The 19,011-nt window shown below is 35.4% G+C and overlaps 1 protein-coding gene across 1 annotated transcript in view; it reads left to right on the plus strand.

Annotated features, from left to right (window-relative positions):
- Window positions 1–18,273: 18,273 nt before the first annotated feature.
- The window catches only part of HTR2C (5-hydroxytryptamine receptor 2C), a 165,327-nt gene continuing 164,589 nt past the window's right edge, over window positions 18,274–19,011 (plus strand). Inside the window, 1 exon segment of the mRNA NM_001006648.1 lies at window positions 18,274–18,308. Within this exon segment, the coding sequence (NP_001006649.1) occupies window positions 18,274–18,308 (35 nt within the window).

Genomic DNA, 19,011 nt, shown 5'->3' on the forward strand with positions numbered 1-19,011 from the left:
TTTCAAGATTTAAAAGCAAAAAAAATAATATAATCTAGAAAATTTGGTTTGCATAAATATACTCTCCAGTTGGCTTCATTCTCTTTATAACAGGCTGGATTAGACTATCATCTTAAACTGAAATCTATGGCTTTTGGCAATCCAGTCAAGAAAAAGGTAGTAACCAAGCAATCACATAATTGGCATATAATTAAATAGAATAAAAATAGTAGATGGCAATAAATTGAAATGTAATCAGTCAGCCTTTTAAAAAGTTAGTATTTTAAGATTTGTTCAGGTTCTTTTCTCTATGGTTTATTAAAAACAACTAAACAAAATTTAAAATATTTTAATTACGTTGTATATAAAGAGCAAATACAAATTGTCAATGACTACCAACCAGCTACAATAATTTAAGTCAGAAAAAAACCTCTAAGAATTCTTTATCTTCAACACTTCACCTCCAAAATCTCAAAAGCTATTTCTGAGTGCCTATGATGTATGTGTCTGCTTAAAAATGATGAAGTGATAGGAGCTTCTTTTTTTTAAGATTTTATTTATTTATTCATGATAGACACGAGAGAGAGACAGAGAGAGAGAGAGGCAGAGACACAGGCAGAGGGAGAAGCAGGCTCCATGCAGGGAGCCCGACTCGGGACTCAATCCCGGGACTCCAGGATCACACCCTGGGCGGAAGACAGGCGCTGAACCGCTGAGCCACCCAGGGATCCCCATGATAGGAGCTTCTTAAAGGAATTCTTACTCAAACCATCATTGTGAACATTAAGATTAAAAACATGTATTATATTTATATGTTAATAGTGCATTGTTCTCATGGGACTATAAAACCTAAAGATGCAAACATGTTAAAAACCTACAGATGCCTGAGTGGCTCACTGGGTTGGGTGTCAACTCTTGATTTTGGCTGGGGCCACGATCTCAGGGTTGTGGGATCAAGCCTCCGGTGAGGGCCTGTGCTGGGCATGGAGCCTGCTGAGGATTCTCTCTGTGTCTCTCTCTGCCCCTCCTTCACTCTATAAAAGAAAAAAAAAAAAAAACCAAAATCTTACAGAAAAGGCCCGTCAATTCTGAAAGCATGTGCTTCTATAGTAAACCATCATGATTAGTTGGATACCACTTTTCTCTTGACTAACACTATCAGTTTTACCATCCTGAGATGGTACTATAATCCAGCCTAATATAAGGAGAATAAAGCTGACAAGAGAGTGTATTTGTGCTGAACCTGCTGCTAAAGAGCTATTTATAAAAAATAATTTCTCAAAAAAAAAAGAAAGAAGAAAGAAAGAAAGAAAGAGAAAGAAAGAAAGAAAGAAGAGGAAAGAAAGAAAGAAAGAAAGAAAGAAAGAAAGAAAGAAAGAAAGAAAGAAAGAAAGAAAGAAAGAAAGAAAGAAAGAAAGAAAGAAAGAAAGAAAGAAAGAAAGAAAGAAATTCTCCTTTTGGGAGATCCGTGGGTGGCTCAGCGGTTTGGCGCCTGCCTTCGGCCCAGGGCATGATCCTGGAGTCCCGGGATCAAGTCCCACGTCGGGGTCCTTGCATGGAGCCTGCTTCTCCCTCTGCCTGTGTCTCTGCCTCTCTGTCTGTCTGTCTGTCTCTCTCTCTGTGTCTCATGAATAAATGAATAAAATCTTTAAAAAAAAGAAAGAATTCCTCCTTTCGACAAATCATTTATCTCCACTCTGTAGTTCAAGACTTAAGTGAGTGACTTCATTTCTTTCCCTACACATGAAAATTCTCAGTGTGTTTGGGTATCCTTCTCATTTGAATATCATGGAAACCTTACAAATTTCAATTCTAGTCTGATGCAAAAACAGTCTTTCCAATTTCAACTTTGCCCCCTTTTTTCAAGGTAAGACTATTTAGATACATCCATTATAACCATTTCTGACTGATTTGTCTCTCAATCTTTGAAGATAAACTTAAAAAATCTAGGGAAAATAAATTTTTATTGTGAGTTATTTCATTAAGAATATATTGTATTAGAAAAAAAGAATATATTGTATTAGAATTGCATATTAGGAAAGTAATCAATGTGAACTAAAATAGCTGGGTAACTAATCATGTTACTCTGAACATAATTTTAAAATAATCAGATAATTCCATTGACTAATTTAAGAAAATGCACTTACTCATTAAGTCAACATACCTCTTCATTTTAATATCAGCCAATCATTTAGCTTTTCAAAGAGCAATTTCACATTTATCAGCTTTTTGGCCTCACACTAGATTAAGCAAAGGCACAGAAGGACTGAGTAAGTTGCCCAAAGTTATGAAGTTAAGAAGCAAAAGTTGGACTCATCTTTCCATCTTTGGATCCCAAAATTCTACCCTCATTCAAATGTAACATACTTAGGTCTTCCTCTAATAACAATTAAAGCCAGTTTATCCCTGTATATATGCATTTAATCCTAAAAGTTTAGAAACATAATGCTCTCAAACGGTGAGTTGGGTGAGTTGTCTGACTCAAAAATTTTAGTATTATTCAGCATCATATATAATGGACAAAAGACTTTCTGTGGGTACTTAACTATGTGACCTAGACAGAGAAGGCATTATTTGGCAAATTCAACTATAATTGAATATTTCATTGCTTCAAAGGAATCTCTGCTTTCAAAGCAACTGGCACCATGCATCAGTTTTAGCAAGATCAAAGGCAGTGTTATCTTGTGAATCGCTTGGGTTAATCCGGGTGAGCCAAAGCTAAAAGCTATGATCTCTTGTTATTTAAAACCTCCCTAGTGGAGTTTAGCTTTGCCTACAATTGCATCAGTTATACTAAATTCGCAAACTGTATTAAAATAATAATCTAGGACTATTCTTTGGTGGGATTATCTCCATGCTACTTGTCTGAATACATAAACTAGCATGTTTTCCAACAGAAAAAAATTTGACGCCTTTACATTTTTACTCTAGTCATGGAAGTGTTACTTGTATCTAAAAATCACTTTGTTCCTCTGCTATTGTTTGGGTAAATTACATGATCAAGAAAGCAACTGTGAGATTTAACAAAGTTTTGCATAAACAACTTATGTTTGAGAATAGTCCTGCCAGCATATTCCTGCTAGAGTTAGTCCCTGGAATAGTATGCATAACACAACCATGTGGGGCTTCCAGACGAGGAATTAATACAGATTTAAGAACAACAATTTTCTTTCCCTTTCTTCCTCCTGTTTCCTTCCTCTTTCTCTCTCCTTCACCCCTTCTTTTTTTCCTTCACTTTCTCCTCTCCTTCTTCTGCTCCTTCTTTCTTCCTTCCTTTACCCTGACTTCCTTTTTGGAATATATGAAGAGCCAGGTGTTAAGGAATGCATTCCGACATAGTATTCTACTGCATTTAATTTTGTAGTCTATGACATTTCCTCCTTCTCTTTCACTTTAAAGGGAGGGTATGAGACATCAGGATTAAAGTTATGCATAAACTAGTGAGACTTTCATCATCCGTGACTCTTTAGAGGCCCTTTGCTCTCCATAAAGCTCAGCATCAGAGGACTGGAAAGAGAATAGGAGATTTGCTTCTAATCTTGGCACTGACAACAATTAACATAAGGGCACTGGACACTGGACAGGTCATTTATCTCTTCTGGATCAGTTTCCTCAACTGTCAAAACAGGAAGTTGGGTGGTCTTCAAGTGGCCCCTTTGAAGACCTTCCCTGAGAGTATACTCAGTAGGCACAGATAATGATGATTTAGAGAATTTTATGGTTTCTTACAGAAATCAAAGAACTATTGTAAGGTTAGTGGTACAGAGTAAATGAGTGTAGACCCTGGAGTGAATAATTCTGAAACTGAATCCTGCTCTACCATTTACTGTGTTTGGTATTTTAACATCTCAATTTGTTTTTCAGTCTGCTATCACACTGTTGCCATGGTAACAATTACATGAGACAAAGTATATAAAGCATTTCCCACAGTGTTTGACATATAATAATAAATTAAAACATGAAAACAATTATTATGCATCCCCTTCTTATACTTTTTCATATTGTAAAGTTTCTATAGGTATTACTCAATCAATAAGATTCTTTATTCTCCTCTCGACTTTATCTTAGGGTGACAGATGGTAACTTAAGATAGACACTTCCCAGGGCATACCACAGTAACAGATTCGGTGGCATGAACCTTATAAAGTCATATTAACAGCTTCTCTACTGTCGGATGCAAAGTATCTTGCCAAAAGGTACGTGGGAAGCTGATTAATAAGTTTCCACAAATATTGGCATGAGCTGGGTACTTGTTTCATGAATGCAACTTCTCAGTTTTTGGCAAGTTAATTGCAGTGACCATTTAGAATAATTTCTGGCATTCTCTGAGTAGCAGGTGTTTTGTGGTCTGCAGAATTTTTCAAACCTATATATGAGTGTCATAATAAGATCAGCTGTGGAGACAGTATACTGCCAACACTTCTATCTTTGGCTTTCATTGTTTTTAGCTGCTTCTCTCTACAGATGGTTTAAATTTGGACCAAAATATTTTAGTAAGTTAAAATAAGATTTAAAATTCAAGGAATCCTTTTTACAATACAAGCAATGCAGTAACAACTGATTTTATTTCAGAACCCCCGATACCAGCAGATGGTGGGAAGAAAAAGTTTGAGTAGAGAACAGTAGTGAATATATAATCACAAATATGTTAGTAACCTTAAGGATCAAGGTAATTTGCCAAAAGTAGCTTGCATAACCTCTATTCTTTTACTCACAGAAGAGATGAGTAAAATCTTGAAAACACTTAAAAATTATAGATTTGTTTTACCATAAATTCTTAACCAAGAAATAATTAATAATCAGTGGAAAGAACAAGAATGGAACCTCTACATGGGCAGGGGGCTTTGCTTTATTTCCTGGTGTATCCTGTCAGGAAGGGGAAATTTTTTCCCTACCTCTTGGTTCTTTAGTTGTTCTGATACCGAATTAACATAAGACAGATGAACAGGGGGAAAAACCAATTTAATTTGATACTTATGGGTGCCCCAAAGATATGAGACCCATTGACAGGCTGTTGAGGCATGTGTGCAGTCTTGAGCTAAAGAGAAAGAGGTTGGAGTTTAGGACTTCAAAGCAGAGGAAGACAATTCACAAGGAAATGGGAGGAACAAATGTTTGGTAAACAAATGTTTGCCTGCCATGTGGAAAAGTCTTCCTGATGTACACACAAAGTTATCTTTGGTGATAGCTGTCTTCCTGGTGGTACAGGCTCCTTATCTACGTTTTTTTAGACAGTTACGTGGGAGATAAAAAACTCTGCTTGAGTCTGTGGGACCTTCATTGCCTTCAACTCAAAATAATCCACACAGCAAAGTGGCATATTCTGAGGTGGCCTGTCCTGAACTGAACCCCATCAATCCCAAGTGGCTAGACTATCGCCCAGCACATAGTAGGCATTAAATAAATGAGTTAAATAAATGAGCAATGTCCTGATGAACACATAAACTCTTTGCTTATATTGTCTTCCTAACTGCTTAAAACAAAATTCCCAAGATAATCTTTTGGGATCTTGAGTTTGCAATTTCCTAGGAAAAACTGCTTAACCTCTTTGAACCTAGCAATTTCTTTTTCTCATAAAATGAGTTGTGGAACTTCTATTAGGCAAACCTAATTATCATAGTGCCTGGCACATAGTACATGGTCATTAAATGTTTGTAGATTTTGCTTTATTAGCACTGTACCTGCACTTTGAAAAAATAAGGCTCTATAACTTTAACCTAGAAATTATTGTTTATAAAATAAGAAAATAGGACTTCTTGGGACAGTTATTTATTTATTTATTATTTTTTAAAAAGATTTTTTAAAATGTATTTATTTGAGAGAGAGTGAAAGAGTGAGAGGACTGAAGGAGAGGGAGAGGAAGAAGCAGACTCCCTGCTAAGCAGGGAGCCCAATGCAGGGCTCCATCCCAGGACCCTGAGATCCATGACCTGAGTCGAAGGCAGACGCTTAACCAGCTGAGCCACCCAGGTGCCCCTTGGGACAGTTTTTTAAATGTAACAATAGAAGTAATAGTATCCCCTATGATTTACTACTTAAAAACAAATGTTCAAGTTGAGGCATATAATGTATTTTTGTTAAACAAATGCATGATTCAGTCAGCATCATATGCAGTTTGGAAAAGTAAAGCATTATTTAAATGCCATTTCTGTGATGTCATGAAATATTGAGTGTCTAAAATGAGAGAAAAGAATAAAATACTCTTGTTAAACCTATTTCCACCATAATTTAGAAGTTCTATAAAATCACATGTGAGGCAAAGGTGGCACACCATACCTCAGTGGTTATTTGCACCAAGCATATTTTCCTTGGTGGAAATTTGATGAGTGAACAGAAGTTTCCAATAAGAAATAAATACATTTTAATTAATGTAAATTTTCAATATATTTAGTCATTGATATTGAAAATTATGCCCTGTCATGCATGATGGAACCAATTTTGGATTCACAACTACTAGAAAAAATCATAACAAATTTACATACTATAGTATGCAGACTGCTTGTGTAACTGTCAGAAAACCTTATTTATGGCCACTTTCCTCTAAAGGATCACATTGTTGCCCTGCAAGATTTTTTCCTTCAGGATTTTATTTTTAAGTAATCTCTATCCCCAACGTGGGGCTCAAATTCACAACCCCCAGATCAAGAGTTGCACACTCTACCGACTGAGCCAGCCAGGTCCCCCGCCCTGCAATATTTATAAGACCTTTGCCAAATTAGAGCTATGCCTTATATTTAGTGAATCACCATTATTTCACCCCTTTGAAAGCTTAGATAAGAGAGCTCAAGCTGTTCTAAGCTGAGTTAAGTGGGAGGGTGGTACTGACTGAGAGACTTTAACGGATTGGTGTTGGAAATATGATTTACCTAAGGACTATTTTTCTCAGAATGCATTATCCTAACACCCACTGGGAAGAAAGTCATCAAAGAAGAAAGATACCCATATAATTCTATAGTATCTAGAAAGATTAATTTTTTCTAGGGAAAATACATCATGCTCATCATTTTCGCAGACGGTTAAAATAATATTTTGCATTTTGTTTTTGTTTTTAACAACTGGAGCAGTAGCACATTAAGGTGCCAAAAAGAAAAACTGGATTGGCCATAAAATAATGAAGTCAGTCATCTTTGAGAAAAGTAAATATTTTTCATGCCATATAACCTGAGAACATATATCTCATTTCTAGTTATAATTTCCTTTGAAAAACTTTCATACACAGTCATAGAGACAACAGTACAATGATCCTCCATATGCCATCAACCAGATTTATTTATTAAGATTTTGCAATGCTTGATTCATCTATCCCATTCTTTTTCTCTCCTCCTTTCTTTGTTGAATTATTTTGAAGCATTTTGCATTACTTCAGTATGCATTTCTAAAACCGTTGGTATTTCTTACATGATCATGATGCAATTACCACACCTAACAATTTTAAGAATAATCCCTTGATGCTACACTATTTTAGTCCATATTCACATTTTCTCTATTGTCTCAGAAATACCTTGTTATTGTTTTTTTCTTTTTTCTTTTTTCTTTTTTTTAGAGAGGGGAAAAGAGAGATAGAGAGCAGGGAGGGTCAGAGGGAGAGAGAGAAACCTTCCCAGTGCAGAGTGGGACGTGGGGCTTAATCCCACAATCCCAAGATCACAAACTGAGCTGAAATCAATGAGATACCACCTCATACCAGTGAGAATGGTGAAAATTAACAAGATAGGAAGCAACAAATGTTGGAGAGGATGTGGAGAAAGGGGAACCCTCTTGCATTGTTGGTGGGAATGTGAACTGGTACAGCCACTCTGGAAAACTGTGTGGAGGTTCCTCAAGGAGTTAAAAATAGACCTGCCCTATGACCCAGCAATTGCACTGTTGGGAATTTACCCCAAAGATACAGATGCAGTGAAACACCAGAACACCTGCACCCCAATGTTTATACAGCAATGTCCACAATAGCCAAACTGTGGAAGGAGCCTCGGTCGACAGATGAACAGATAAAGAAGATGTGGTCTACATATACCATGGAATATTATTCAACCATTAGAAAGGACAAATACCCACCATTTTATTCAACGTGGATGGAACTGGAGGGTATTATGCTGAGTGAAGTAAGTCAATCAGAGAAGGACAAACATACGGTTTCATTTATTCGGGGAATATAAAAAATAGTGAAAGGGAATAAAGGGGAAAGGAGGGAAAATGAGTGGGAAATATCAGTGAGGGTGACAGAACACGAGAGACTCCTAACTCTGCGAAATGAACAAGAGGTGGTGGAAAGGGAGGTGGGCTGGGGGGTGGGGGTGACTGGGTGATGGGCACTGAGGGGGGCACTTGACGGGATGAGCACTGGGTGTTATGCTATGTTGGCAAATTGAACTCAAATAAAAAATTTTTTAAAAATCAAGAGTCAGACGTTCAACCAACTGAGCCACCCAGACGTCCCTAATGACTTTCTTCTGTAATTTATATTACGGTATGAATCTATGTGATAGAAAATGATGTGCCTATTGCACACAAGTGGGTAGAACTATCGTGACTGCCTATATATATAATCTTACAGTGAAATGTGAAAAATCGGTTTTGCTGTTATGAAGCATATGCTTTTCACAAAGGACTTTTTTCCGATTTGCAGTGATCAATATTTTGTTGATTTTTAATATTAGGGGAGTTAATTCTCCTGCTTGGAAAATATGAATGAAAACATTCATCTACTCAAAAGGACTTTGCGTCATCATGAAATGATTTGAGTTTATGAAATGATGGTTCTTTGGAGGATGATAATAGTAAGATGTATACTCATAGCACTTTTCTTTTCATCCTCCTCCCCCAATACACACAGGTACACACACACACACACACACACACACACACACACTTTGAAATCATGAACCAAAGTATTTGAAGATTTATGTTGGTTTGAAGTTCCTGACAGATTCTATTTTGTAAGCTGAATCCCACAGGAGGTACTCTGGAAGGGTAATTAGCAGAATTCTTCATGCATCTAGTTTGGAAAAAAAAAGTGAAAACATTACATGTCATTTGTGGTCTGATATTTTAGCTTTAATATCATTGAGAGGAGTTATAAAATAGGCAGATCTATTTCTTTAAATATTGACACCATCTGGTATAAAGTTCACAGAACTGGTGCAAAAAAATAGTACTTCCAAAGTTGCCAAATTGAAGTACTATTTTTCTCTGAAAAATAAATAAAGAGTACATAAAAGAGTAAATAGGTATTAATTGAGAATTAAAGCTCTAAAGCAGAAGTCAAGCTTTTGATAGCCACAAATCTGATCACTACTTCCTAACTTCACTTTTCTGTGTTCTAGGCATAAGATTTTTTAAAAGCAGAAAATTACAATTAAATATTTTTGTACTAAATTTGTTATGAGTCTGTGTAGTCTCCTGACTCTTGAGGATAAGACATGCATTTCAGATTCATTTAAGGAAGTAGGAAGAAGAAATGGGATCTCAGAATGCATGCACATAAATTTGTAGGCTATGCAGCTGCGTTATGAGAATACTCAAGTTAAAAATCACATTCACACTCTGTTCAAATCAAGACACTGTGAGTGAGCGTCATGTCTTACATTTAATTGGCAATAACAAGTAGTAGAAACTAATTGTAATGAAACTCAGCTATTTAGAAGCATCTTTTTTTTAAGGTTTTATCTATTTATTTGAGAGAGAGAGCAAGACAGTGCTAGAGGAAGCACAAGCAGGGGAAGGGGCAGGAGAGGAGGAGGATAAAGCATCTTATTTGTAAAATAGCATAAAACAATGTGAAACTTTTATGAAAAACAACTGAATCTCAGCATTTCAGAGCAGGAAGAGATAGAGATTGTCTATTGTAACAAACTGAGGCCCAAATTGGTCCAGTGACTTATTCTAAGTCATACATCAAACAAGTCAGGGCTAGAACCTGTGTCTCCAATATCCTAACCTACTCTTCTATGCTATACTATATATATTTAACAATTAAGGTACTAAGTGATACTAGAATGAATTCTGTATTATATAAATCATTACTAATACAATTAATTTTGATTTTGACCCAATATTCTGTATTTGTAATAGATTTTAATTTCACGGTATAAATCTGTGATTTACAAGACTGGCTGTATTTTGGTGATTTATATGTACTGTATGATAAGTTGTAAAGCAAAAGTAAGACGTACTTTTTTTTTAATGGAACAGCAAAACCATAAATAGACTGATCCTTCCACTTCAAAGTGGATTTTTGTTTGTTTGTTTCTCTCGCTTTATCTAGGTGATTCTGGAGCTGTGAAATGAAGAGCTGTTGGAAAGAGGAGGAGTTAAGAGTTCATTCGGCTGTCCAGATGTATCCAAGTACCCTGTTATTTGGCAATAAATACATCTGGGCAACTGATTGAACTTTTCGCTTTTCACGACTCTACTGGAACCTCTACAGCCAGAAGAAGGGTTTGCTATATAGCCAAAAGTTTATTATCTCTTAACCTAATGAAATAAAAAGTGGGAGTCGCTTATGGGGGAGGAGACACCAATGTAAAAGTAAGTGGGAACACATTTTAGTTTGCAGCTGAATGGAATTTTAAGTATCTAAGCAGGAAGATGAAGTGCTGTCCCCCACTCCTTACCCCCCAGGCCTACAAAATTAAAATCAAACCAACAGAAAAATTTAAACTGTTCCTACCAGAGGCACCCATTATGCGCTTAACTTATTACTATAAAAGAACTGTATTTTTTATTGTGATTGAGAATAACCAATAAAATGCTAATATTATTACTGTGGCATATAAATATTTCAATATCTAACCTCAAGCTATGGCTACATACATAGGTCTATCTAAAGTAATTTCCCCTGGTCTCTCTTTATCCCATTGTGCTATTTCATTTTACCCGTAGCAATCATTACTATCTTGAATTTATCCTACTTGTTGATGTAAATGTTTATTATCTGTATCTCCTGCAAGAATGCAAGCTCCATGAGAGCAGGGACCCTGTCTACCTTGTTTGCTATGACACAGTTTCCAGCCTTGTAAAGCAGGTCTCCAAAGCAGAGATTTGGCATGTGGTTTGCTCTGTGAGCTCTGCTGTTTAAAAGCCTTTGGTTTACTCTGCTACGTGGATACTTATTCTGGCTGAGACTATTCAGGGATATTTCGGCTACCACCTATGGAGAAAGCAACTTCAAATACTGGGCACTCTGCCTACCAAGAGAGATTCTCTCAATATCTGTTACTATTATCATGGAATGATTTTGGTAGCTATTTTAACCCTTTCGACTTAGAAGCAGTTCTGTTGTTGTTAAAGTGTTATTTTAGGTAAACGGAATAGGTCTAGCTGTGAAAAACCTAGGATCTTCTATGCTGTATATTATAGGAGTTAAGTATCTTGTTAAGTCTCGCTAAATTTAACAGTAATCACTCATAAAATATGCAAAACATGAGCAGAAGCATTTGGTAAATACAAATAAGGAGAAAATATTTCATGTTTCCTTTTAATTCCAAGTACAAGAGGAACAGTTAAATTTGTTTAAACAATCACTTGCATTATCTCGAGGGGGTGAGAACAGAGCATGACACTAGACCTTCATTCAAATAGAATAATTACCTTATTACCAGATCTAATGACATGTCCAAGACAGACCCCAGAGTCTTGTCCAGTTAATGCCCCCTTGCCCTGCACTTTCAAAAGAATCTCGGTTTGGAGAGGAAATTATAAAAATCACCCAGCATATTTAATTGCATATTCAGATCCATTAGATTTCTCTACGGCACCTTATGAGGACGTCTCCAGTTCTGAATCTGAATCACTGCGTTCTTGGGCAAGCCAAAGAAAAGATGCAACAAACAAGTTGCTAGTACTGCATCATCCTGTAGATCTGTACTCTGACTTAGTAAGAAACTAATCATTCCCATCGAAATCTCTGAGCTTGAGGCTTTTTGCCTAATATAAAATATGATTTTCTGGGAAGCAGATTGCTAAACATTGGAAGGTCATGAAATTGCCTCTTCTGGAGGTTCTTCTAAAGAACATCAATTATCACATTTCTTGAAGTGGCTTAAGTATAGACCTGCCTGAAGGCAGAGGACTAGGTTATTTGATCACTCATAATTTTTCAGCCCTAGTTTTATGAATTCATAATTGTGGACTAAATTAAGACCTTACACTTGAAGATAGAAGATTTGAATTCATTTAACATGAAGTCAAATAAATTTCTAAATTAGCTTAACATGCTTGAATATCCTGTGTTGACTGGTAGAAGAGCAGTCTTTAATTGCATTGATTATAATAACTGGATAACATAGTAACTTTTTATTAACATCATAAATAGCTATTATCTGATTTATCTAGAGTTGGCAAAGGTGAATTTTTAGTATGACAATGATATGGTTTATTAGAAAATCCCTATAGTGCATTGAAGTTGAAAGGAAAATTTCTACAATATTCATTAGTTCTAAGGATAGTTTTTGAATTAAAAGACTTCCCTCCAAAATGTAAATCTGTGCCACATTAACATAGTCTTCTGAGGAGAAATATGAACATCTGTGACTAATTCACTTTTGATCTAGTAGCTGCTGAAAGCTTAGTGGCTATCGGAACCAGAAGGATAAGTTTTGAATTATGACTACATAATTTCTGAATAACAGAAACTGTCAAAAATTAAACCTCTGTGTTTATTATTCATTATAAAATCCTCAAATGCTTTTTTTATAAAAAGTCAGACAAGAATGTTCTCAGTTGATTGCCTCTTCTATAATTTTTAGAACATTCAGTGTCAGATTTAATCTTCTCAGTAGGAGAGAAAATAATCTGCTTCATCGTCGTAATCAGTTCATGGAATTTCCAGAAATTCAATGTAAACTATGTTTTTTTTTTAGAGGATAATATATTACTCCCAAATTTTGTTGAAGCATCAGGTAGAAACACTGGCACTTTCTTATTATTTTTATCAGTATTATGTTCGACCAAGTCTGGAAAAGAATGACAAGGAAACAGTTTGACGATTGGAAATGTGATTGAAATGTGACCAATCTTTCTTCAGTGTCAAAGGGTAGGAAAGGTGATAGTAAAAATGAATCATAAATGGTTAGCTTTAAAAGATGCAAGGAAATGTCCGGGATTTTTTATAAAGTCGTAGACTTCTGTCCTCTCCAAACATAATTTGGAAAAAAAACAGCTCTTTCTTATTCTTAGGGTCTTTTCATTTCACACCTTAAATCTCTTCAAGTCTCTCCATTTCCCTGCCCTTGCATCAATCAAGTACCCAGCACGTGGCTAAGGAATGTGGGAGTTACACAGAAAGTACATTTATATGGCTCCTCCTCTCAAAAATTTGTCTTTACTACACATTTAGCACGCACCTGCCCCTACTGCTATGGACAAAATCCTGTGAACATATTCCCTTTCCTCACCAACCATCTCCTCTCTTCTGGCTGGTCCTCTTCTCTCCCCCTTCAACCAAGTACATTCTAGATCTTTTCTACGACTGAATTGAAATGGTGCTAAGGTCACCAGCAATCTTCTTGTAGACAAATTGCATAGTGTGGACTCTGTTCCTTCTCAAAACAGTCTCCCTTTTTTTTTTTTTTTTTTTTTTGCCTATTCTTTCCATTTCCATTTGCTACCTTCCTTCATTTTTGCTGGCTCCAATTTAATGTCTACTCTCTACTGGTTTAACACTGACTCTTAAACCTAATCCCCAGCTATGACTTTATACTAGAGTCCAGAGTTTGCCTTGTTTGTATCTCCCAGTACAACTATGTGGATGCTCTTTTATAAACTAAATTTAAAATGTGTAAGACTGAGGTAACATGCATAATTGATTTCCCTTTCTCATCTTTGTAGTCTTTCACAGATTAATTGAATATACAGTATTCTATAGACCACAAGGATGGCCATAGATCTCTCACTACTTTGATGGCAAGTAGGCATGAGAAAGTAAGTGTCCCTTAAAGAGAGCACAGCACTGTTTTTCCAAGTGAACCATCAAATTATTGTCCAATGAATGTAGGAAGTGTAGCATCACTAAATTCATGCCCATGCAAAACTCTTAAAATGCCACCAAGAAGTTAAAATAGGGTCTGTGTACTGAAGAAATCTCAGGTTCCATCACAGTCATTCCTAATATCTAGAGCTAAATAGGCATCACACCAATTAGCTCTGAAATTAACAAATTTCCAAGTCTAGCCTGAGGGCCGTGTGGGAAGAGTCAAAAGTAGCTTTGCCCTTTTAATTCATGCCAGCCTTTCTTCCTCACAGTGGTTTCACTTTTTTTCATTATTTTTTTTTTCATTTCCATGATGGTTATTGATAATGGTTTTAGGTATTCCTGAGGGATACTGATTTTGATAGTTTGAAATTAATTTCTGAACATACACTGGAGACCTTACTTTGGCTCAATTGTCTTCAAGTACTCACACTAATTTTGAAAATATATATTATATGACACATGACATATGTTGACATATGAGAATAGATTTCATAAGCATCAATTAAATATAATGCTCAGGGTATGGATCTTGCTTACCTAAAATCGTACTATTGAAAACTATACGAAAACTACTATTTGTCCCTCTTTTTGCCTTAGCAAATGTAGTTACAGTTATTGATGTTTGAAGATTTTACAGAGCTTTAGAGAGAACAAAACAACTTACAATTGGGACGCCTGGGTGGCTCAGTGGTTTAGTGCCTGCTTTCGGGCCAGGGCGTGATCCTCGAGTCCCAGGATCAAGTCCGACATTGAGTCCCACACTGGGCTCCCTGCATGGAGCCTGCTTCTAAGGAGAACCCTCTACCTAGGTCTCTGCCTCTCTCTCTTTGTGTCTCTCATGAATAAATAAATAAAAACTTTTAAAAAACAGCTTATGATTTGTGTTGCAGAAATAAGAGATTAGTCTGAATATGTATTTAGTGATCTTGAACTTATTTCTGTGATTTAACCTGTGATTTTCTCTTAATGCTTGATATGGTAAATTGATTTCAGGTTAATCAATCTTCTTCTCTACATAAAATCATATATATGTGTGTGTATATGCACATATATATGATATACATGTATATGTATACATATATACACACATATACACACATACACATATAAAGGTATATACACATATTCTTATAATACTTTTACATTGTTACATGACCAAACACAGTTTCTTTTTTTTTAAGATTTTATTTATTTATTCATGAGAGACACAGAGAGAGAGAGAGAGAGAGAGAGAAAGACAGAGACACAGGCAGAGGGAGAAGCAGGCTCCATGCAGGTAACCTGATGTGGGACTCCATCCCCGGTCTCCAGGATCAGGCCCTGGGCTCAAGGCAGCACTAAACCACTGAGCAACCCGGGCTGCCCCCAAACACAGTTTTTATGAGAACCATGTAAATTCTCATTTAAATGAATCATTCTATCAGTTATCCCATCAGTGATTTTTTTTTCTTAATTTTATAAAACACAAGTCTTCCCAAATTTGAGTATTTGAATTCCCAAGTATTCTTTTTCTGTCCATACAAGCATGAGAACTCTATTATGAAAGATTGGCAGAGTCTGAGAGGTTTGCAGGTCAGAGTGTTTAATTAGCATTGTTTTGTTATGGGGTTGTTTTGTTTCACTTATTTTTGTTTGTTTCTTTTAACGCATCTCATCCAAGGCTTTAAGAGGTCTTACAGAATTACTCACAGAACACTTCTCATTGCAAAACATCATCCCAGTGACTTAGCCCTTTGGGGAGTCATGTAATGTAGCATAATTTACTTTACATAATTCATATATAATTTATTCCTGTCTATCACATCCTATCTAAACTTTCACCACCAATCCAAGGGTATTTTCTATCAGGTTTAGTCAACTTTCAAAAAATGCAAATTTTAATAATATGGAAAGATATTATTCTGCCTTTAAGGTATTTTAGTTAATAAATTGGAGATCTATATACATAATATACTTTCGTGATTATTATTGCTCTCCTGGCTTAACAAAATTGGAACTTAGAAAAATAAATACTTGTTATTTAATTTTTCTGTTTATATTCCATAGGAAAATATACATGTAAGAAGATGACAAAGCTGATTAATTTTTGAAGAAAAACAGTATTTTGAGTAACAATAATAGGATTCTACCATGGCTGAGAAAAAAGATAATATAATGTGTTAATGACATGACTGTCATACCAACCTAGAGCAAACACAATTTCAATTGATTTGTTATAATCTGTTGGAAATGAACATATTTTCCTTTGAAGTTTTTAAATTACATTGATTTTTAGACACTTGAAAAGTAAAAATTAAAAAAAATTTTATATTTTTTAATATTGGGAAAAGAGAAGAATTTTGCTATTAGTTGATGGCTAAGAAGTCTTTCTGTACCATTTTTCTTCTGTTACTTTTTGCCAGAACCCCCAGGAGAAAAAGGCATTTATGCATTCATTGGCTGGTAGCATTTTATGGGATAAAAATGTTCTAATGATCTGGCAAATGTTACTCTATCTCTCACATAGAATATTTTGTTTCTGGATGCTGGAGGCCATACTTTTATGCATTAGTGTAGTGAAAGGGTTGGTTTTGAGGTAGATTTTTGTGTAGGTAACACTGATATAACTCACAACTGAGAGGTAAGGGACAAGAAGAGAGAATAAATTAAATTTGTAGCTTAAATGACTAGAATTATAGGACCATTAATGAAATGGGAAACATAGGGAACCGCAATTTGTTCCAGTAGAATTATATTTCCAAATTTCTAAGAGGAACTAGAAAACATTGGAAGAGATTATCCACACATGTTTATCACATTCCTTGAACATATTTTCAAATTAAAACAGATGACTGTTCAATGTTACTCCATGTTCTCAAGCTATTCAGGTCTCTTTCTCCTCCTCCCCCACTGCAACTACATTTTTCGCGTTGACAGCCCACTGCATACAAACCCAACATCACAATCCTGACTCTTGGAAGAACCTGTGATCCCAGAAAAGAATTCATTTAGATGTCTGGTGTGGGAAGAGAGTATAATCAAAACCATAAGATTGAAGATAGAGAAAACCAAGATAGAGAACAGAGAGGTTTACCCACTCTCTTCCCTGTTAGGAATCTCTAGGCAGAAAAAAAAGGAAAGGCTTCTACATTAATCACTAGAATTCACAGTGAGTATTCAGTGTCAGTGTAGAGAATGACAGTGACAAGTGCCACTCTGTGAAGGTGTTATTGCCACAAAGGAGCGCAGCAGAGATTCTCAGCAAATTTGCATCCAGTCTACTCTTGAGCAACATTTTAGCATACTGAGTATAGTGAGTGCTAAGTGGTAAATAATTGGCTAAGGAGACATTTGGTGGGGTTTTGCAATGCAAAAAATAACTCCTTGAATAATTGAAGGTATTCACTCTGAAATTCTTTGATAAGTTGTTTGGAGAGTTTTCATGTTTCCTTCCTGTACCTTTAAGATGCATCGTTCTTTATTTTAATCAATACAAGAAATTAAGGTTTTTGTTTTCGTCATCTAGTACAACTGACGTTTTATTTGCATTTTTAGCATTATTCCATGTGCCAACTGTAACGTATTATCTGTTGTATACTAACAAGCTGGTACATAGGGTGATTGCTATATTTAATATAGTAAACTTGATTAACTCATTTATTTTCATATAAAGTTGGTGCTGCCCTCTGGAGAATATTGTTAGTCAATGCAAAAGTATAGAACTCTGTTAATGTAAATTGCTTCACTTTGAAGAAAATAAATTAGAAATATTATACAAAATATGTTCACTTAATAGAAATATTTACAACTTATTTTATTTTCCGTGTTCTTAGAAGATGAAACCTTTGTATTTTATACATGTTACTGAATTATTATATCACAAACTTTTCCCAAACGGTTTGTAAATCAAGAAGCTTATCTTCTTAATTTCGTTCCCAAAATACTGATTTGAAGCTATGTGTACTCTAAGAAGAGAAGGTTTAGTTGAAGTCCTGTATAAATAAAGTATGTACAAGAAATTTTAGAAAAACTAAAAAGAAAAAATGAAAAAAAACTAGGATGGTTGTATATTGGTAAATAAATGAAAAATATATTCTCTGCCATCTTTTATCACTTATATGATATAACGTGCTTACCTGTTTGCTAAATGCTGTACTGATTGTTTATCACTTAATAAATATATTTAAGGTTATTTAATTGGCTGTTATGCAAGTTATTTGGACTTTTGACTAATTTTCTTTTTCTTTTTTTTTCTCTCCCCAGAAAGGATGGAATCATGAATCCAATCTGTTAAATTTCCTCTTCTCAATTTTAAACTTTGGTTGCTTAACACCAAAGCAATCATGGTGAACCTGAGGAAAGCGGTGCATTCGTTCCTGTAAGGATGTTATTACTTATTATTTTTTAAAAGATAACTTTTTATGGTAGCTTGCTCAAAAAATGCTAAAAAAGTTTTTATATTATCATTCTGCTGTTTGCCTCAATTTGCATAAATGACTTGCACCCCACAGACTAATATTATGGTGTTCCCTGTTCAAAAATGAGTGTGGAAAAACCCCTATAACTTAGACTTCAATTAAACAGAACTGTTCATGTGTTAAAATAAATAATTAATATGGCAATAATATCCTAAATTCAAAAATAATTCCAACATTCATGACTGCTTTCTCCATGGCTAAAATGTAGAAATGAGAAAGGTTCTTTCCTTTCCTTCTTGCACAGACTAAACAGCCAAGAGCATAAAAGGTCTTTAGAAGTTTCTGATTTTATAAAGAATAGTTGAAGTTGCAAAAGAATAGGTCAGAAGTCAGGGAGTAGAAGTTGGGTGGTGTATCTCAACAGAGGAAAACAATGCCATCTTGTCAATGCCATCTTGATAAAATGACCCAGTAGTTAAGGTCAATAGAATGTCACATAAAGGTGATAAGAATTGGATTCAGGTACTGAGCAATCCGAAATGTAATCTAATCCAGGTATATCTTCTTTGTAACTTAATAAAATGTTGGGTTGGTTTCTTCCAGACCCACTCTGAGGAATGGGGCATGGAAAAAAAAGATGCAGCGCTCTGTACATTCTGATCA

This window comes from Canis lupus, chromosome X, assembly GCF_011100685.1.
Source record: "Canis lupus familiaris isolate Mischka breed German Shepherd chromosome X, alternate assembly UU_Cfam_GSD_1.0, whole genome shotgun sequence".
Lineage (NCBI taxonomy): Eukaryota > Metazoa > Chordata > Mammalia > Carnivora > Canidae > Canis > Canis lupus.